Source organism: Meles meles, chromosome 2 (assembly GCF_922984935.1).
Source record: "Meles meles chromosome 2, mMelMel3.1 paternal haplotype, whole genome shotgun sequence".
In the NCBI taxonomy this organism is placed as follows: domain Eukaryota; kingdom Metazoa; phylum Chordata; class Mammalia; order Carnivora; family Mustelidae; genus Meles; species Meles meles.
In genome coordinates, this window is record NC_060067.1 from 165998903 (window position 1) to 166021546 (window position 22644).

Below are 22644 nucleotides of genomic sequence, written 5' to 3' on the forward strand. Positions count from 1 at the left end.
TGGGCTTGATCCCAGGACCCTAGGATCATAACCTGAGCCAAACACAGATGTTTAACAACTGAGCCACCCAGACGCCCCTAGACTACTTACTTTTAGATCATCAGAACACAATCTCTGAGATGCTAGAAGCCACAGATTACCATGTACTTTGCATGATTTTGCCCTTTATTCTCTCGGCTATTTTCTTCTCTCTCTGCTAGTTCAAGATTCCAGATGTCAATAAACACCCGGTCCTTTATTCTTAGTACTAACAAGACCTTATCTCTGACAATCACCACATATAGGACTAATTCTTCAGACACTGACAAGGTGAACAATCCATATCCGAAATTAAAGGGGAAAAAATTACTTGGTTAATAAAGGAAGATCCAAATAGATATGGAATACATAGAACATTATTTCAAACTTTAATAGTAACTCTTGTTTGAAGTTTTGTTTGTTGTAAATGCTATGTGTGTGTGATCTCGAGGTTTTAAATGCTACAGTCACATATTATCATGTTAGATGATTTAACAAATCTAAGAAACAGAACAAAGTGGCCTGGTGCTTAAGAAGGTCAAAGTTATTACCATCAAAAGCTTGATGAACATTCACAACCTATCTAACAATGATACAGATCTTTACTGATCACTTCCCCTAAATGTTAAGTCTGTTAACGTCATTAACAAATGATCAAAAGCAGAGACTGAGGATTGAAAGAGAAACCACAAATTGCTCATAAACACTCAGAACAACACTATGATTTATAAAACAGATAAAGTGAACCAAACCAAACCACAATGTGTATTACATACTATATGAGCTCAAATCTTTTTAAACATTAGCTCATTATATTCCATTATCAAGACACACTGATATAACTGTAACTCCTGAGGGACTCATGTGTTCTAAAGATAAAGCCACTGACTATTCCATCAACTCACCTAAATTACAGATTCTAGCCAATCCCCACCCAAACTACTAATTTCTACCCTAAAATCACTCCGTGACTAACTCCAGCTCCTAAAACCTTGTATATCTGCTTTGCTAAGTCCCTCCTTCTGAAATGCCCCACAGTTATTCTGGTGTGTGCTATTCCCTGCTGTAGCAAGCTATATCAATGTGAACTTATTTTCTGACCATAGATATGTTCCTGGTGGCCTTTCATAGTAGGCTTTAACATCCTCATGGCAGGCAACTGGCGGCCCAGAATTAGGAATAGGAAGAAGACTTCATGATATATACCTTTTATAACTCTATACCATGTTATTTTATTACCTATTTAAAAGAATAAATAAAATAAAATCTACAAATGTATGTAATTCTATTATAAATTAGTCAACCAACAGTAGTACTACCAATATCCAATCAGCTACAACTCATCCAGGAATCAGAGTATTGCTGGCTGTCAGCAGAGAGAATTCATTACCTGTTTCAAAAAGGCTAAAAAGACGCCAGACCATTAATGGATCATCAACGGGTTATCAACAGATCTTTGTGTCAAAATTCAAAATCTCTTCCTGTTTGGAAGGTGAATCTAAATCAGCCAGCAGTTAGAAGTGATAATTAGCTTTGCATCTTTTGTGGACAAATTTTTTTATACAGTGTGGAACAGCATAATGAATACCCACATAGTAACAATTATCAACCTTCAGCTAATCTTCGAACTGTTCTTAAAGATTTCTCTAAATCAAAGATACTATGTTATAAATCAATGCAAAAGATTTTTTTAAAAACTAAAGAGCACAAGTGCACCTTGATCTGGGGATCATGAGTCCAAGCCCCATGCTGGGCATGAAGCCTACTTAAAATTTTAAAAAATAATAATCTTAAAAAGACTACAAAACATAAAATAAAAAAATAAAAAATAAATTAAATTAAATTAGTATATGTGCTGCCGAAGCGAGCACATAAATTAAATTAAATTAAAAAAACCCAATAACTACCACAAAATAAAAACAAATCTCTTAGAGTGCCAAAAACAACTATTCAAAATTGTGGTATGTATCTTATCATCTTAAATATTTAAACAAACAATTTTATAATTACTTGTATTATACAACCCTGTAATCTATTGAATTTTGTAACAAACTACTAAATTTTTCTCATACCAACAAATATTCTTCTATAATTTTCAGACTCTCCATCATAGAGATAATATAATTCACCTAACCTGTTATTAAACATTGCAGTTATTTTTTCTTTGCTATCAGGAAAAACGTAGCAACAAATTACCTTTGTTCATACAAGTTCACATGTTTATCAACCATTTAGAAGTATTTATTTTTTTTTTAAGATTTTATTTGTTTGTTTGACAGAGAGAGATCACAAGTAGGCAGAGAGGCAGGCAGAGAGAGTGAGAGGGAAGCAGGCTCCCTGCTGAGCAGAGAGCCCCAATGTGGGACTCGATCCCAAGACCCTGAGATCATGACCTGAGCTGAAGGCAGCGGCTTAAACCAATGAGCCACCCAGGCGCCCCTAAATGTATTTATTTATAAATTATCTATAAACATCATATCCTTTGCTCACTTTTCTTTCTTTTTCTGTGATTTGCAGTTAAATAAAACGATGACAAAAAACACACCCACATATTAAAGCTAGCAGTAAAGTGCAAATATTTCTTTCCCTAAAGCACACTTTTAAAAAAGGCATTTCGACTCTAGGCAATGTTTTATTTATTTATTTATTTATTTATTTATTTATCAGAGAGAGAGAGAGAGCGCACGCACGCACAAGCAGGGGAAGCAGCAGGTAGAGGGAGAAGCAGGCTCCCCTCGAAGCAAGGAGCCTGATGCGGGACTTGATTTCAGGACTCTGGAATCATGACCTGAGCAAAAGGCAGATGCTTAACCAACTGAGCCACCCACGCGTCCCTGTTTTTTTTCTTTTTAGGTAATCACTACACCCAACGTGGGGCTTGAACTCACAACCCCAGTCGGTGGTATTCTCCACTGACTGAGCCAGCTAGGTGCCCTCACGCAGTATTTTTAAGTAAACTATCCTCCTAAAGCGAACTACTAATCCCTAGTACACAGGGAGTCTCAATTTAATTCCTTCTTTCAGGCTTGCAGTACAACTTCGTAATAGTCTATTAACTTAAGATCTCATTTTAACAAAGATAAGTCATTTGCACTAAATCCTGCATTAATTTTAGGGTATAGTTTTCATATCTTCTTTTTTTTAAATAAACTTTATTGAGATTTATTTAGGTACAAAAAACTACATCCATTAAAGTGTAAAAGTTGGTAAATTTTGACACATGTATATATTTCTCAAAACTACAATCTTGATCAAGATACAGAACATCTCCATTACTACCAAAAGATCCTCTCCTCTGCCCCCAGTACCTCAACCACTGATCTGCCTTATGTCACTAGACAAATCTGGACTTTTCTAGTTTTATATAAATGGCACTGTACAGTTTACCAGTCATTTATGTCTAGTTTTTTTCACTAAGCATGTTTTTGTGATTCACCCATGCTGTTGCATATATCAGAAGTTTGTATGTTTTTATTGCCAAGTAGTACTCCATGGTGAGGATGTAACTCTATTATAGTTATCCATTTACCTGTTGGATATTTCCTGGATTTTGCTATTATGACCAAAGCTGTTATAAACATATACACATAGGTCTTTTGTTTTCACTTCTCTTGGGTAAATACCGAAGGGTAGAATGCCAGGGTAAAATGGAAGGTGCATAATTAACATATTAAGGAAATGTCAAATAATTTTGCCAAGCAGTTATACAACTTTACAGTCCCACCAGCAGTGTATGAAAGTTCCACTTACTCCATATCTTGTCAAAACTAAAAATGTTTAGTTTCAGACATTCTAATCCATGGTGGTGGCATTTCACTGTAGTTTTAATTTGCATTTCTCCAGTAGCTAATGATGCTGAGTATCTTCTTGTATCCTACTGGCCAGTTGTATACTTTTGTTTATGATTTATCTGTTCAGATCTTTAGTCCATTTTTAAAACTGATTGTGTTATTAGTGAATTGTAAGTTCTTCATAAAGCTTTTTAAGATTTTATTTATTTGAGAGCGAGCATTAGTAGGGGGAGGGGCAGAGGAAGAGGAAGAAGCAGACTCCCCACTGAACGCAGAGTCTGACAATGATCCCCAGGACCCGAGATCAAGACCTAAGCCAAAGGCAGACACTTAACCAAACTAAGCCACCCAGATACCCCCTCCCACCTTTTTTTCCAATGTGGAGCCTAACAAGGGGCTTGAACTCAGGACCCTGAAATAGAGACCTGAGCCAGGATCAAGAGTTGGACACTTAGCCAACCAAGCTTCCCAGGTACCCCTTGCCTTTTCATTTTCTTAATGAAACACACTTAGAAGAACAAAAAAATCTTAATTTTGATATAGTCCAATTATCAGTTTTTATGGTTCATTTTCTTTGTGACCTAAGAAAACTGTCTACTCCAAAGTCACGAAGATTTCTCCTATGTCTTGATTATTGCAGCTTTGTAGTAAGTCTTTAAATCAGGTAGTCTGAGTTTTTCAACTTTGTTCTGCCTTTTGAAAATTGGTTTGCTTATTCTCAGTCTTAGTCATTTCCATATAAACTTTATTTTTTCTAAAGTTTATTTGTAATCTCTATAGCCAACATGGGGCCTGAAGTCATGACCTCAAATTCAAGAGTCTCGTGCTCTACCAACTGAGCCAGCCAGGTGCCCCTCTAAATAAATTTTAGAATCAGTTTACCAATTTCTATTTAAAAATCCCAGGATTTGGGGGCTGCCTGGGTGGCTTAGTTGGTTAAGCAACTGCCTTCGGCTCAGTTCATGATCCCGGAGTCCCAGGACCGAGTCCCACCTCGGGCTCCCAGCTCCATGGGGAGTCTGCTTCTCCCTCTGACCTTCTCCCCTCTCATTCTCTCTCTTTCAAATAAACAAATAAAATCTTAAAAAATTAAGAAGTTAAAAAATAAAAATCCCAGGATTTTGATTGATATTGCATTTATTTATAAATCAGTTTGGGGAACTGACATCTTAACAATTTTGCATTGTCTGATCATGAACATGATATAACTCTCCTTATAGTAGGGTCTTTAATTTCCCTCAGGAATGTCCTGTAGTTTTCAGTCAAGAGATTTTATGCATTTTTGTCACATTTACTCCCAAGTATTTCGTGGGTTTTAGAAATATTCTAAGTAAAAGTAAAAAAATTCATTTCCCAATTGTTTGCTGATAGTATATAAAAATACAATTGATTTTTATATATTCACCTTGTATCCTTTGACTTTGCTAAATTCTGTTACTAATGGTTATTTGTTAGTCATTTCCATATAAACTTTATTTTTTCTAAAGTTTATTTGTAATCTCTATAGCCAACATGGGGCCTGAAGTCATGACCTCAAATTCAAGAGTCTCGTGCTCTACCAACTGAGCCAGCCAGGTGCCCCTCTAAATAAATGACTAAGACTTTTTACACAGTCTTGTAATTTGTAAATAGAAACATTTTTATTTCTTCCCTTCCAATCTATATGCCTTTTTGTTCTACTTCTTGCCTAATTTCAATGGCTAGGACAACTAGTTACAATGCTGACCAGAAGTAGCAAGCAAGGGCACTGTTGCCTTATTCCTAATCTTAGGGGTAAAGCACTCAATATTTTACCATTAAGTACGAATTTGTTGTGGGTTTTTTAAAAATGATCATCAGTTGAAGAAGCTCCCCTATCCTATTCCTAGTTTTCTGAGGTTTGTTTAAATCATGAATGGGTACAGAATTTTTGTCAATTGGTTTTTCTGAATTTACTGAAGTAATCATATGAGTTTTCTCATATGGTTACCACGGTAGATTATACTGATTGATTTTCAAACCACTCTGCATTCCTGGGATATACCCTACTTGGCAATTATTATTAGTTATTGTTATTAGTAGTAGTAGTACATTCAAGTTGCTGATACAAGGTAGTTAAAAATCTCTGACACAGAAGTAATTACTTATGTTGTACAAAACTGTCAAAACTATGGTATCCACAAAACCTTAGGTTTCAATATAGGTTTTAGATTTTAATTTTCTTGACAGAGATCACAAGTAGGCAGAGAAGCAGACAGAGAGAGAGGGAGAAACAGGCTCCCCACTGAGCAGAGAGCCCCATGCAGGGCTCGATCCAGGACCCTGGGATCGTGACCTAAGCCGAAGGCAGAGGCTTTAACCCACTGAGCCACCCAGGCGCTAGATTTTAATTTTCTTAACTGGAATTGCAATAATAACTACAGTGATCATGATGTTTACTAGTTGTATGCTAACTACACAACAGGCATTATGCTAATGACTTCATATAATATTCTAATCTAATAACACTCCATTAAGTTTTGTTTTTTAAAATGTTATTATTTGTCAGAGAGAGAGAGACAGACAGAGCACAAGCAGGGGGAGTGGCAGGCAGAAGGAGAAAAAGGCTCTCCACTGAGCAAGGAACCCAATGTAGGACTCAACCCTAGGACCCTGGGATCATGACCTGGGCTGAAGGCAGACGCTTAATGAACTGAGCCACCCAGGCGTCTATTTGACGGGATGTGGCAACCAATGTTAGGGAAGTTAGAAAATTTGTCAAAGATCTCACAACTCAACTGGAGGAGGTGGAGTGTGATTCCAGGTCAGCTGATTCCAGAAACTAACCTCTTATCCCTTTTTTGCTATATTGCTTTAACAAATAATCTCTAACGCTTTTTCTTAATATGTAATTCAAAGTAATATAACATGGGTTAGAATGAAAATAAGTTCCTTGAGAGCTCACTAAAGTTTAAATCCAAATGAGAACTATGTAGGCATAACACACAACAAATATGCAAGATATACTCTCATGGAAACTAAAGGATTTTACACAATTCCAGATAAATTAGCTATAACTCTCTCTCTCTCTCTTTTTTTTTTTTAAATATGACAGAACAGAGAGCACTAGTAGGCAGAGAGGCAGGCAGAGAGAGAGAGGAGGAAGCAGGATCCCCGCCAAAGCAGAGAGCCCTATGCGGGACTCGATCCCAGGACCCCGGGACCATGACCTGAGCCGAAGGCAGCCGATTAACCCACTGAGCCACCCAGGCGCCCTATAACTGTCTCTTTTACATACAACCCCCCCCCACACCTAACAAAGTGAGTGACAGTGATTATTAGTGGTCATCTTGAATCCACTCTAATTCTTATGGAAATACACAAAATCACTCAAAAACTTCATAACCAGGGGCACCTAAGTGGCTTAATCTGTTAAGCATCTGCCAACATGGGGATCCTTGTTCAGCAGGGAGTCTGCTTCTCACTCTCCCTCTGCCCCTCCCCCCACTCACATGCAAGCTCCTCACACTCTCACTCACTTGCTCTTTCTCTCAAATGCTCGCTCTTTCTCTCAAATAAATAAATAAAACCTTAAAAAAAAAAAAAAACTTCACACCTGGATTGCATAAGGAAGAGTGAGCAACTTGTGGCTCTATCATAAAAGAGAACAAAGATTTAAATAATAAATTACTAAATTTACCTTTCTAATGTCAACTTCAATATGTGAAACACACAATGCCACATGCTAAGACTTCACCATTCTTCATAATGATGAAGCATTTTATTCTTTTTTTATTCTATTGCTGACCTCCTTAACTTAATTTAAAAGCAATAAATGTAAAGAAATTCACTGACCTCAGTTAAAACTACCTTTCTCTCTTCCTAATAACAAAAGCTAGGAAAGTTTGGGTACAACTCTCCTGTTTCTCTATGAAACTCTGACATTTTAGCTTCATCTCCAATGATACTATTGGAGGAAGTTAACAATTCAAGTCTAATCATCCAGTATCATCCTTTTAAAAGCTAAAAGACGAGGACAGTAACTGAAAAACAAAACATTCAATAATAATTCTATTTAGAGGGGCACCTGGGTGGCTCAGTGGGTTAAAGCCTCTGCCTTCGGCTCGGGTCATGAACCCAGGGTCCTGGGATCGAGCCCGCATCGGGCTCTCTGCTTAGCAGGGATCCTGCTTCCCTCCCCTCTCTCTCTGCCTGTCTCTCTGCCTACTTGTGATCTGTCTGTCAAATAAATAAATAAAATCTTTAAAACAAACAAGCAAAAAATTCTATTTAGAATTGATCTAAGTTTCTATGCATAGACTTTATGGAACAGGATAATAATTATATTTGTTAAAGTCCAAAGTTCTGAAATCTATAGGATAAAGAGAGCTGGAAGGGTTCTTTAAGTAAAATTCAAAAATACCAGGGAAGTAGTTAAATTATCCAATATTTATTTGGCCTTATTACATGTTCAATTTGTGTACATCATTTACAGATTATACAATTTTAACACATGGACTCTACCTAGAAGAACTTTATGTTCTTTTTTTTGTTTGTTTGTTTTTGTTTAAGAATTTATTTTTAAGGGGCACCTTGGTGGCTCTGTCAGTTAACATCTGCCTTCGGCTCAGGTCATGAGCCCAGGGTCCTCATCAGGCTCTCCTCAGCAAGGAGCTTGCTTTTGCTTCTCCCTCTCCCTCTGCCTGCTGCTCTCCTGGCTTGTGCTGTCAAATAAAGTCTTTTAAAAAATAATGAAAAATAATTTAAAAAAGGTTTTATTTTTAAGGAATCTCTACACTCAACATGGGACTCAAACTCAACCTTTGAAGATCAAGAATTGCATGCAATTCTGGAGCGTCTGCCAGGCTCCCTTATGTTCTATTTAAGTAGAAAAAATAACTCATATTCAAATCACAAGATTTTTTTTTTTTTTTTTAAAGATTTTATTTATTTATTTGACAGAGAGAGATCACAAGTAGACAGAGAGGCAGGCAGAGAGAGAGAGAGGGAAGCAGGCTCGCTGCTGAGCAGAGAGCCCGATGCGGGACTCGATCCCAGGACCCTGAGATCATGACCTGAGCCGAAGGCAGCGGCTTAACCCACTGAGCCACCCAGGCGCCCCAAATCACAAGATTTAATATGAACACAGAACAGTCAGACTCTAAGTAGGGAATACTATAAAGGGGTATAAGTGGTGGCTACAGAAATTAAGGAAGGACATCAGAAAATTGGGACTTGAGGGGCGCGTTGCTGGCTCAGTTGGTTAAGCAACTGCCTTCGGCTCAGGTCATAATCCCAGGACCCTGGGACGGGCCCCGCATCAGGCTCCCTCCTCAGCAGGTATCTGCTTCTCCCTCTCCCTCTGTGCTCTCTCTCTCTCTCTCTCTCACACAAGTAAATAAATAAATACCTAAATAATACCTAAAACACAAAACAAAATAAACAAACAAAAAAAAAGTTGAGACTTGAGCTGCATCTTCTCAAAGTTCCAAAGCCACTTCCACATTTTCAGATAATTGTTATAACAGCATTTTGCCCTGGCACCAAAATAAAATAAACAAAAGGTATACTAAAAGGGAAAAAAGAAGAAATTCCAGACATACACATAATATACTGTATGTGTGGATATTTTTTTAAAATATTTTATTTATTTGACAGAGAGAGAGAGATCACAAGTAGGCAGAGAAGCAGGCAGAGAGAGCGAGCAGAGAGCTTGGGCTCCCCACCAAGCAGAAAGCAGGGCTCAATCCCAGGACCCCAAGATCATGACCTGAGCCAAAGGCGGAGGGAGAGGGAGAAGCAGACTCCCCACTGAGCAGAAGCCCAATATGGGGCTCCATCCCAGGACCTGGAGATCATGACCCAAGCTGAAGGCAGACACTTAACCATCTGAGCCACCCAGGCGCCCCTTGAGTTTCAAATATTTTTAAGAACTAAGAAAAATATTGCAGTTATAACTGAGCAACTTCCATCTGAGTCCTTCGTCTCCAGAGGTAATTACTACATTTAAATAGTTGTGTATCCTTCCGACATGTATATAATTTGTTACAAATATATCTATACATAACATAGTACATTTTAAATATTATATATATGGTACAATACTGTGTATCCTTTTGTAACTTGCATTTTTACACTCAACACTACTTTCCAGATATATTTAAAATGGGGCCACAGTATCCATTTTCCTCCCATATTTTTTTTAAGTTCCATAGCTGATTCTGATTGGTGACCAGAGTTGAGAGTTATCATTCTAAGCCTATATATATTAACCAAGAGAGCTTTTAGTTCTCCAAAATTGCTAACACATTTTATTATTATTTTCAAGTAAGCTCTATGTCCAACATGGGGCTTGAACAACACCCCGAGATCAAGAGTTAACAGGCTCTACTGATTTAGCCAGCCAGATTCCACTGGTAACACATTTTAACTTAGCTTTTTACCACAAGTCAGTTGCTGCTACATTATCTTATTTCAATAAAAAATTGTTTAACACTGCTTCCAACTCAGAAGCAAAAAAACTAATCAAACCAGGTGTGCACATGATTCAAAACAATAAATAAACAATAAAACTGGTTTCTTGAAGGGAATGGGTATGGCTACAAAGGGGCAATAACACAGGCATCTCGTGGTGATGTTTCAATTTAAACATCTTCATTGTGGTGGTAGTTATACAAGTCTACACATGTAGAACTGCACAGAGCTACAGACACATGCATGTGCACACAAGTTCATGTATAACTGCTGAAACCTGAATAAACTCTATGGACTGTGCCAATGTCAACTTCTTGGTTTGGTATAGTGAGTGGTAGTGTGGGATGTTGACACTATGGAGGACAAGAGACCTAGGGGAGGAACTATAGGACCTCCCTGTACATTTCTTCACAACATCCTGTGAATCTAAAAGTAAAAGCTTAATACATTTTTGAAACTAAGTTTCTAAACCTGAAGAAATTCTGCAGCCTTTCACAGGCAGTATCAGTATCCTGCTACAATATACGCCTACTACATAAGTGATATTTTTAGGTAAATATACCTAACATCGGATGCAAATCTGCATAAAAGAGAAAGAAAACACTGGTGATGACCACTTTAATCCTACAGTAAGTGTGAAAGATAAACCTTAAAAGTAATTGACCTATAAGTTATTATTTTTAGATTATTGTGTGGTCTTAGCCTCACCGGACACTAGGATTTACCTAAATAGCTATCTCTGTTCACTACAAATAACCCTGCTTTCATTCCTATTTTAAGCCAGCAAGCCTGCCCTACTTTTGCAGACTTATTTCCTAATCTACTCACCTGCTTTTCCAATCATGAACCAGTTAAACACCGCTGAAGATGTTATGTTAAATATTATTACTAAAAGTCGTAAGTAGCTTTCAGATCCTTTCATAACCTATTAGAACAAGTAATTTTATTTCACGGTCTGACATAGCTCTTCGAGATATTCCCTCTCTTCTTTGACAGTCATAGAGCATACTTTCAAAGTACTGGAAACTAGCTCTCCCAGAACCAATTAAGTAATAACCACTATCAGTGATAGTCTGACAGAAACAATAAGTTTACAGTGACATCATATGTTTTCAATAAAACAGTGTCCAAAAGTAAAAATAAGGGCGCCTGGGTGGCTCAGTGGGTTAAGCCACTGCCTTCAGCTCAGGTCATGATCTCATGACCTGGAATCGAGCCCCACATCGGGCTCTGCTCAGCAGGGAGACTGCTTCTCCCTCTCTCTCTGCCTGCCTCTCTGCCTACTTGTGATCTCTCTCTCTGTCAAATAAATAAATAAAATCTTTAAAAAAAAAAAAGTAAAAATAAGTAGCCTCCCTTCATGGATAAATCCACCAATTACCTTTATTACTCTGGCCATTCATTAAAACTATCCTACTTTACTTATGTTTTTTTGTTTTTTTTTTTTATTTCTGTGCATTCTTTTTTTTCCATTTTATTTATTTTTTCAGCGTAACAGTATTCATTCTTTTTGCACAATACCCAGTGCTCCATGCAAAACGTGCCCTCCCCATTACCCACCACCTGTTCCCCCAACCTCCCACCCTTGACCCTTCAAAACCCTCAGGTTGCCCCAACCTCCCACCCCTGACCCTTCAAAACCCTCAGGTTGTTTTTCAGAGTCCATAGTCTCTTATGGTTCGCCTCCCCTCCCCAATGTCCATAGCCCGCTCCCCCTCTCCCAATCCCACCTCCCCCCAGCAACCCCCAGTTTGTTTTGTGAGATTAAGAGTCATTTATGGTTTGTCTCCCTCCCAATCCCATCTTGTTTCATTTATTCTTCTCCTATCCCCCTACCCCCCCATGTTGCTTCTCCATGTCCTCATATCAGGGAGATCATATGATAGTTGTCTTTCTCCGATTGACTTATTTCACTAAGCATGATACGCTCTAGTTCCATCCACGTCGTCGCAAATGGCAAGATTTCATTTCTTTTGATGGCTGCATAGTATGAATGGATAAAGAAGATGTGGTATATATACACAATGGAATACTTTACTTATGTTTTAAAAAATTTTTATTTAGTTCTTTATTTTATCCTATTTTATTTTTAAACCTCCACAAAGGCTTAGGTCACCAGAACAAAATGTACCTATGGATACGCACAAAAACCCACAAGTTAAGTCTTATCTCTTTACGCTACTGATCAACAAAGCTCAAACTTGAAATGATTATCAATTTGTAAAGTGAGGAGCAAACCCTTCATACCATATATAGTCTACCATTTAGTCATCTGCTCCTCTTGGTGCTATTAGTCATAGGAAGCTCCATAGTTTGATTTTCTATCACACTTTTGTGAGGCCATTATATGCTATACTGAGTACTTTCCAAGACAGTATTTAAGCTTCTAAGTATAAAGAGAAACATGTAGCTTCTAATAGGGATTCATTGGATATTTGTTTATGCATCTGTTTATGATTTCTAAAATTCTATTTATACTATAGACAAGGAAATTTTCACCATTTTTCTTTTCTTTTAAGATTTTATTTGTTCATTTGACAGACAGAAATCACAAGTAGGTAGAGGCTGGCAGAGAGTGGGGAAGCAAGCTCCCCGCTAAGCAGGGAGCCCAATGAGGGGCTCAATACCAGGACCCTGAGATCATGACCTGAGCCGAAGGCAGAGGCTGAACCCACTGAGCCACCCAGGCGCCCCTTTCTTTTCTTTCTTTTTTTTTTTTTAAAGATTTTATTTATTCATTTGACAGACAGAGATCACAAGTAGGCAGACAGGCAGGCAGAGAGAGAGGAAGGGAAACAGGCTCCCCGCTGAGCAGAGAGCCCGACTCGGGGCCTAATCCCAGGACCCTGGGATCATGACCCGAGCCGAAGGCAGAGGCCCCAACCCACTGAGCCACCCAGGCGCCCCTTTCTTTTCTTTTAAAGATTGTATTTACTTATTTGACAGAGAAAGACAGCAAGAGAGGGAACACAAGCAGGGGGAGTGGGAGAGGGAGAAACAGGTTTCCCACTAAGCAGGAAGCCCGATGTTGGGCTCCATCCCAGGACCCTGGGATCACAACCTGAATGGAAGGCAGATGTTTAATGACCAAGCCACCCAGGCACCCCACCATTTTCTTATTAAGCATTTTAGGTTTAAATCCTTTAAAAACCTCATAAGGAGACTACAGTTGGAAAGTATAAAACACAACACTCTTAGGGTATCTGGGTGACTCAGAAACTAAACATCTGACTCTTTGTTTTGGCTCAGGTCTAATTTCATGGGTCCTGAGATGGAGGCCTACATTGGGCTCCCCACTCAGGAGCAAGTCTGGTTGAAGGTTCCCCCCCTCTGTCAATCAGAAATTGCTAAGCAAAATGAGTCAATCAGAAAAAGACAATTATCATATGATCTCACTGATAGGTGGAATTTGAGAAACAAGGCAGAGGATCATAGGGGAAGAGAGGAAAAAGACGAAACCAGAGAGGGAGACAAATCATAAGAGACTCTTAACCTCAGGAAACAAACTGAGGACTGCTGGAGTGGAGGGGAGTGGGAGGGATGGGGTGGCTGGGTGATAGACACTGGGAAGAGTATGTACTATGGTGAGCACTGTCAATTATGTAAGACTGATGAATCACAGACCTGTACCCCTGAAACAAATAATACATTATATGCTAATTTAAAAAAAAGGTTCTGGGGCACCTGGGTGGTTCAGTCCATTAAACTACTGCCTTCGGCTTGGGTCATGATCCCAGGGTGCTGGGATGGAGCCCCTTGTAGGGCTCCTTGCTCAGAGGGGAGCCTGCCTCTCCTTCTCCCTCTGCCTTCCCCCCTGCTGGTGCTCTCTGGCTCTCTCTATCTCTGTGTCAAATAAATAAATAAAATTTTTTAAAAAATTTTTTTAAAAAAGAGAAAAAGAAACATTGTCTCCCTCTGCCCCACCCCCCAAATAAATAAATAAATCTTTTTAAAAAATACAACACTCTTAAAACTTCATTTCACCTAGTCAAACAGATTTAAAAACTAAAAATAAAGTCAAACAGATCTCCTATCAAATCTTATTAACATTCAAGATTAACTCATTTAATAAAGAACAGCCTAACTATGGGCATTATGTTAAGCACCTTACATACAATATGAAATGCAATTTTTAAATTCTGAGGTAGGTACTGTTATTTTCCATTTTAAACTTGAAGCAAGGCAAATAAATGACAAAAGTCACACAGCTAGTAATTAGCAGAGCCCGTGCCCTTTTCTACATTGTCTTCCATGTCTTCCATTGTCTTCTTATGCTTTTACTTAAACATTTACTAACCACCTATATACTAAGCAATATATTCAGCATTAATTATACACAATCCTTGCCCTTGAAGGGTAAGGATTATACATGCAGTATAAATAAATAACATAAAAATATTTAGAGAAATGTGAAAAGCAATGAGACTGCTCACAGGAGCATAAAGGAGGCAATAGCTTCTGCTGCTGCTGCTAATAATGATGATAGCAGCTAACGTACTGAGCACTTACTAGGCACCTGTCATTGCAGTCTGTGGGGTTTATCTAATCCTTACAACTATCCTATAAACTAGGTTCTATTATCCCTTTAATTCAGTTAGGGAAATTGAGGAAAAACAAGATTAAGTGACTGGTCAAAGGTCAGACTGCTACTAAAAGAGGCAGAATTTGAACTAAGGTATGTCTGATTTCAAGGCTGTGTTCTAAAACCATTATTCTATAAGGCTGCTTAGTAGTAAAGGAGAAAAAGCTTCTTAGATGTCCTTTGGCTAAAGCTTGAAAGATAAATAGGGGCTGGCCAAGTTGGGGCACAAGATTCTACATAAAAATAATGCAAAGAACCCACTCACAGATATAAAATTTCAGGGCATACTACTACAAGTAGTAGTAAAGTAAGTTTGGGAACAGGGATATGAAATGAGGAGAAAGTAACACAGGATTGGAGGTTTAGCATGAAGAGAACTATACATCAACAAAATTAGAATTTATCCTATGGCAGAACTTGCTTGAAGGATTTCAAGCACAAGAATAATCCTTTCATTATCCACAGATCATGATGGCACCATGGACATTAAATTAAATACTCCAAGCAAGAGGCTACTGCAATAGTATAGGCAAAATATCAGAGAGGAAGAGGCTGTAGAAGGTTCTGTACAAACCCAAAATCCACAGAACTGAGTCTAGTAGCACTGGATGTGAAGTGAAGGGGATAGGAAAGAGTCTGGCCTGACTCCCAGGCTTGTCATCTGAGCCACTGACTAAATGGGTAAGTGGTGTGATTAACAGGGATGGGAAATACACTTAGAAAATCCTTTCTATCTCCTCTGCTTATTAGTGCTTTTTATTTTTTTTTTAAGATTTTTATTTATTTATTTGACAGACAGAGATCACAAGTAGGCAGAGAGGCAGGCAGAGAGAGAGGAGGAAGCAGGCTCCCTGCCGAGCAGAGAGCCTGATGTGGGGCTCGATCTCAGGACCCTGAGATCATGACCTGAGCCGAAGGCAGAGGCTTAACCCACTGAGCCACCCAGGTGCCCCTTATTAGTGCTTTTTAATATTTACTTTATCCCTCTACCAACTTTTTCCACTTTTTTAACAATCTCTTTAATAAAATAAAAACAAAGTCTGTCTCACTGTCATAATATCTTTATGGTATTTGAATCATCTGTAATTCTGAATTATATTTATAAGCCAATTAAGCCTTGGGTTTTTTTTAATAGATCGCTATCAAAAATAATCTTTTTAAAAATATTTTATTTATTTGACAGAAAGAGATCACAACTAGGCAGAGAGGCAGGCAGAGAGAGAGGAGGAAGCAGGCTCCCCGCGGAGCAGAGAGCCGGATGCGGGGCTCAATCCCAGGACCCTGGGATCATGACCTGAGCCGAAGGCAGAGGCTTTAACCCACTGAGCCACCCAGGCGCCTCCAAAATAATCTTTTTAAAAAAGATTTTATTTATTTATTTGACAGAGAGAGACAGCAAGAGAGGGAACACAAGCAGGGAGAGTGGGAGAGGGAGAAGCAGGCTTCCCGCCAAGCAAGGAGCCTAACGTGGGGCTCCATCCCAGGACCCTGGGATCATGACCTGAGCCAAAGGCAGAGGCTTAACAACTGAGTCACCCAAGAACCCCAGCCATCAAAATAATCTTGCTGTTCCCATAATGAAATCACTACCAACTGCCCTAACGGTTTTCGGCTATCCCTTTTCTCCTCTTCCTCCTTTTATCTCTTCCAATTCTTTGACGCTCCTAATTTTACCCACCTGTCTACTCCTCGGTCAATTATAGTTTGTTTTTCTCCATCCTTATTTCTGCATGTTTTTCCAAACCCTATGTAGCTAAAATAACTTCTTTTTCTGCTAAACAAGTTACTTCCACTTCACATCAGGTATAATACACTTTTTTTCTTTTTCTAAAAATTTTATTCATTTATTTGACAGAGACACACTGAGAAAGAAAACACAAGCAGGGGGAGGGAGTGGAGAGGGAGAAGCAGGCTTCCCACCAAGCAGGGAGCCCGATGTGGGCTGATCCAAGGACCCTGGAATCATGACCTGAGCAGAAGGCAGATGCCTAAGGACTGAGTCACCCAGGTGCCCCTAGATATAATATACTTTAAAATTCATTTTCTTCTTTTTAGCTTTTCCTCACTAAGACACCACCAAATCCTTAAATACGATGGTAGCCTTTCCCAAGCCTAGCTGTTCTGAGGCAATTATTAATGGCATTTTTTTCATTTTTATCTTTCACCAACTTTATTATACTTTGAAAAACTGTAATCCTATTAAGAAAGTAAAAGAAGGGGCACCTGGGTGGCTCAGTGGTTTAAGCCTCTACCTTCGGCTCAGGTCATCGAGCCCCGCATCGGGCTCTCTGCTCAGTGGGGAGCCTGTTTCTCCCTCTCTCTCTGCCTGCCTCTCTGCCTACTTGTGACCTCTCTCTCTGTCAAATAAATAAATAAAATATTAAAAAAAAAAAAAAAGAAAGTAAAAGAATAGGGGTGCCTGGCTGGCTCAGTCAGTGGAACACGTGACTCTCAATCTCAGGGTTGTGAGTTCAAGGCCCAGGTTGGGTGTAGAGATTACTTGAAAATAAAATCTTTAATAATAAAAAGAAAAAGAAAAGCAAAAAATAAAAAAACCCATATAAACCCTTGGTAAACCCATTCTCATAATACAAAAAAAGGCAAGACGGGACAAGAGCTGTGGAAATAAATGAGGCATAGGTACCAGAGACTGAAACAGGGTTCAGGGTAATCTTGTGAAAATAGCAATTTTGTCCATACTACTCTTAAAAATCTTTTAAGAAAGCCATAGCTGCACTATTCTCATTGGTAGATATTAAAGAACCAGTAGCCTCTGTGTGGTATAAATGACACAGTACATCCTGTGAATATACAATACACTTGAATTCCACAAATGAATGGGAGAAATCTATGAGCATCTTACTGAAAAGAAGTCTGACTTTTCTGTGAAACACCATTTGGTTACCAAAAATGGATTCTCCACATCTGTCATGTAATTCCTAGTGAAATTTCTTTGTTGCTTCTGAAAAGATTCAGCCCAGGGGAATAAATCATTTTTTTAAAATCACTGTCAAAGAAAAAAAAAAAAATCCTCTCAAACAAGGAAAAAAAAAAGCTTGGAAACAAAAAAAAAAAAAGAAGAAAGAAAGAAAATCAAGCTGAAAGATTTTCACAATTCAGTCATTTGAGTTTTTGGGTTTTTTCTACTCTAGAAACCAGCAGCGATGCCACAGTGCATACTGACTATTCTAGAGGCACTACAGAAATGTTACTTTAAAAACAAAAAGAAACAAAGGAGCACTTGTTGGCATACACTGCAGATGGCTCTCCATAAACACTTAATGAATGAATGAAATCATAACAATTTTTTTATTTTTAAACATAAAGTAAACACCATCAACTGCTAGGGAAGAAACCAGCTGCTAAGAAAGTACTAGACAGAACTGTCCTGTTCTCTTCATGTTGTTACACATGAGATTCCACCCGGATATCCTCTAAATCATAAAAGAGGACGGGGTCCCTTTGGGTGCAGTAGTTACTTAAAAATAAAAAAATAAATTGCAGAACAAGTATTTTCCTGACTGGAACAGTTTTCCAACTTATTATTTCACATAATTTCTAATTCCGTTATTTTCCAAATGTTAATGATTTCTCAAAAAAATGTTAACAAGAGGTGCCTCGGTGGCTCAGTCCATTAAGCAACCAACTCTTGATTTCAGCACAGGTCATGATCTCAGGGCTGTGCGCTGGGCTCTGTGCTCTGCCTGGAGTCTCCTTGGATTCTCTCCCCTCTCCCTCTGCACCCCCCACCCCAACACACTCATGCGCCCTCTAAATAAATAAATCTTTTTAAAAATGTTAATGTTTTCTCTACTAACCACTTATGTACAAACTAACCTATTATCAAACTACTATCATGTTTCATAATACAACCTGTCTTAAGCTTTTCATGTCAGTTATACCTTTGCGTGGTTCAGATGCTTGACAAAGAAAGTATTATTAACCTTATTTTGCCCATGAGATTACTGAAGGAAAAAAAAAGGGAGAGAGTTTAAGTGAAAAAGCAAGGTTAAAAAAGAAATAAGGCAAGGTCACAAGTAAGCTCCTGCTGCAGTAAAACCTGGGTTTTCTGACCATCAGTCTAGTACTTCTTCATTTTAGGAAATACTAGTCACTCCCACTATTCTCCAAGATTTGTTCAAACCAAACAATTAAGTAGACTTTAAAGTTAACAGGAAATGACAGAACCAAAAATAACTGGGGTGTGGTCTCACCTCTGAAAAGATTTCCAGCTGTGAATAAATGCAGACAACTCTGGCCAGTCAAGATAATATCAGATCAGGATTTAGTACCCAATACAATGGACCTTAGCTACATATACAGTGACACCTTACTTTCTTAGAACAAACCTCAACTATTCCAAACTCTGGAAAACCCAGAAAAAAATCAACATAAGTCACAGAGAAGCCAAGATTGCTGTGGTCAAGCTCTTAACTCTACAGTTTTTATATTTAAGATAAATCCACACATTCTAAGTAAGGGTTTGAAATCATTATACTTCATTTATTTAAGAGTAATCTTATAAGTATACAACATGCCAAAAAAAAAAAATAAGTATACAACATGCAGTAATTTGTAATTTGGCCAAAAAACATAAATTATACAGACTCTAAGAGTGTTTACTTAACTGTGAGCACGCTTAGCAATAAGACAGCACCTACCTTTTAACTATGTTTCATTTCACTTTACTTCTATATTTAAGGGTCTGAAAGGGTTATTTTAAGATTTCCTTTACATCTTATGGCATCTTATGGTGGAAATTACATGCTGCAACGGCGATCAGAATTTGAGATTCCTAAAGGTCTGAGGACTGCCACTAAGCTTCACTGAGATCCTATTTCTTCTAACTTGACACAATTCTGGTTTTTCTGGTTTCCCTGCCTATTTCAGCTTAGAAATAGCAGATTAGAAGGGCATATTTTGAGAGATAAAGAACAGTACTGGAAGAGATAAAAAACAGACAAAAGCATTAAACAGTATAGCAGTAAGCAGTCATTTTGGTACAGGAGGAAACTGCCAACACCCTTAAACAGCAGAATGCACCAGCCATGTTAACAGCACAGGACAGAAATTAATGTACACAACTGACCTTGATTAATAAAAAAGGTTATGTTTAGTATATTCTTTATCTTAAGAGAAGGTTTAAACTCTTTATCTTAAGAGAAGGTTTATACTCTTTTATATACTATAAAAACTGACATTAAAAAGATCAAAATTATTCGACAAAGGACTAAAAAAGGTCAGTTATATGAACAATTCATTTCAATCCTCAATAATACCAGATATCTGAGTAGATATATCTCAAAAACCCCATTATATCTACTGAACATTATATAATGTAGGTAATCAGTGTTTATGATCATCACTTATGATCTTGACTTTTTAGAGGGGAAGAAACTAAGTTACACACTAAAATTAATAGTGTAGAAAATCAACATTTATGATGATTCATTTTTTAGGGAGAAAAATATTTAAGTTAAACACTAAAATTCTCCCCCTTCACTGAACATTCAATAGGCTTTTCCACTTTAAAAAAAAAAAAAGTATTGTCACCAATCTTCGTTTCCTTTCTCCTTCTAATTACCAAAACAAAAACATAAAATTATTTTAATAGTTTTGCCCACTTACACTTAACCCCTTTATCCAGAAGCCACTAACAGCTCACTTAGGTGTATACTCCTTTCTTATAAAATAGTGCTTTCAACCCCATAGTTAAAACTCAAGAGCAAAGAGTTGTACCTAAGTGTTACCGCTGAACAAAAGAAGTGCATAAATTAGTAGTTACGCTTAAACCAGTGTAAGTAGTTTAAGACCAGAAACAAGTACAACGTGAAACCCTACAGTAAGGAACATTTTAGTTTTCGTTAGACATCTAAAGGAGAGAACATCCTTCTTATGTCTCTGCAGCCAAAAAATAAAATAAAGCACCAACATCATGTCAAGGGATCTGTAAGTCCCTTTCACACATCACAAAATGGATTTGTGTTTGTTTCACCAAACTGTTCCTTTTAATAACAGCAGTGACTTGGGGTGATCGGTAGAAAGTGGGCCAAAAGGTGCCTGGGAAACGTCCTTTAAGAAAGGGGTGGGGGAGGGGCGAGACCATCCGCTCCTACAGAAGGGAGCGGCAGGAAGATGTGACTTGGAAGAATCTAGTGGAGTCCCTGCGCACATCACCCCACGAGGCTTCACCAGACGAAAGACGAGAAAAGAGGAATCGTGTCTCTTAAACAAGATGGGGATCCCGGCCCTTTGGGGCGGCAGGAGGAGAAACCCCCAGCCCGCCCGCAGGTCCCACACTACGGGAGATAAAGCGGTAATCTCCAGCCAGCTGCGGAGCGAGGTGCAACAGAAAACGCCCGGGCACGGCCCCGCGGGGCTCCCCTCCCCTCTCCCACACCCCCTCCCGGTCCTGCCCGCGGACCGTCGCAGCCGGGGTCCCCCGCCGCCCTCCCGCCACTCCGCCCCTCCCCCGCTCCCCGCCCTCCGTCCCCCCGCCGTCTCCCAGCCAAAGGCCGTTTCCCGCCGGGGGACGCCGAGGGCCCGGCCCGCCCGGCACCTTTGATGACGCGTTCGGTGGTGGAGAGGTGGTGGTTCCTGCCGGACATGGTCCCCTCGGCCTCCTCCCGGCTCCGGGCGACCGCCAGACGTGCACCTCCGCCTTGGTGTCCAGCGGTGTCAGTTCCCCGGGGCCAGTCAGCCCGCCGTGCTCCGGCCCCGGCTCCCCGGGCGGCCCAGGTACCAGAAGGAGGAGGCCACGGCAGCCGGGCCTCGAACCTCGCTGTCACGATGCGGGCCACTGGCCGCTCCCTCCTGAGGAGCCGAGTCGGGAGCGCGGGCGGCTCGGCGAGGCAACCCGGGCTGCCGCGGTAGCTCGCGGCCCGGTCCCGCGTGCGCGCGCGCGCGCTCCCGCACGCCGCTCTCCCAACTTCCCGGCGGCCCGCGCGCGCTACCGCCGCGTCGAGGCCCAAGTCGCCGCCCAGCTGCCCAGTTTGGCGCGGCCCCCTGACCTCCCGTCCCCTGCCCCCAGCAGTCGCCCACCCCGACTCTCCCCTTCCTCCCGAGGCCGGAGGCCCGCGCAGCCGCACTTCGTGCCCGCGTGCTTCCTTTCTCCCCTCCTGCGTCCGACGGTCAGTTTTCCCTTCTCCTCAGCCTGCCTTCCTCGCAGCTGACTCCCCCGGGGCTGCCGGCCGCTGCCCCGGCCCGCAGCCCCTACCACCGCCCCTGGGTCCGGCACGGAAAGCCGCGACGAAGCAGCAGCGGCCATCTTGTGACCCGGCCACGGAGACCGAGCCGCGCGGCTCCCCGGGCCGCGAGCCTCTTGTCATCCTCACCCCGGGGCCACCTTGCCGAGAGCCCTTGTCTTCCCAGACACTCCTGACAGGAGCCCTCCCTCCTTTTCTTCTGGCCTTCCACCAGTCGGTCTCTAGGGAGTCCCTATCAAGCTGACCACGCTCCTTCCCGCAGTTTCTCCTCCCCCCTCCCCCAATTCACCAAACTCATTTAAGCCCTCATTTCAGTTTTCACATTCGTTGAGTGCAGTTAGTACAGGAACAAGTCCGTTCTGTCCGTGCCAGCTCCAGTCCAGTAGTTGGCGGGCCTCCGACTCCAGGGCGTGAGACCCGGCTTGGCCCCCTGGCCTCCTCACTTCCTTCCACCTCTACGAGAAGGAAGAGCAGCAACTCTAGGGACCTCCAATGCGCAGGGAACCGACCTTCCAATAAGCCCCGTGGGTCACCTAACTCTGCTAGAAGCACCCCCCTGTTCTTCCAGTTCGATGCAGCGACAGTACCTGCTGCCCCGCTCAGGCTTACTGATGGG

At 40.4% G+C, this 22644-nt stretch overlaps 1 protein-coding gene across 2 annotated transcripts in view; it reads right to left on the reverse strand.

The window, feature by feature from the left end:
* Positions 1 to 21788, reverse strand: part of PPP3CC (protein phosphatase 3 catalytic subunit gamma) — a 97635-nt gene extending 75847 nt beyond the window's left edge. The window contains exon 1 of one of the 2 annotated variants that reach the window (XM_045996793.1): positions 21383 to 21788. In XM_045996793.1, the coding sequence (XP_045852749.1) occupies positions 21383 to 21431 (49 nt within the window). In that variant the 5' untranslated portion in view covers positions 21432 to 21788. The remainder of the gene's footprint in view (positions 1 to 21382) is intronic. The other variant, XM_045996785.1, reaches the window with a different exon arrangement.
* Positions 21789 to 22644: the final 856 nt, after the last annotated feature.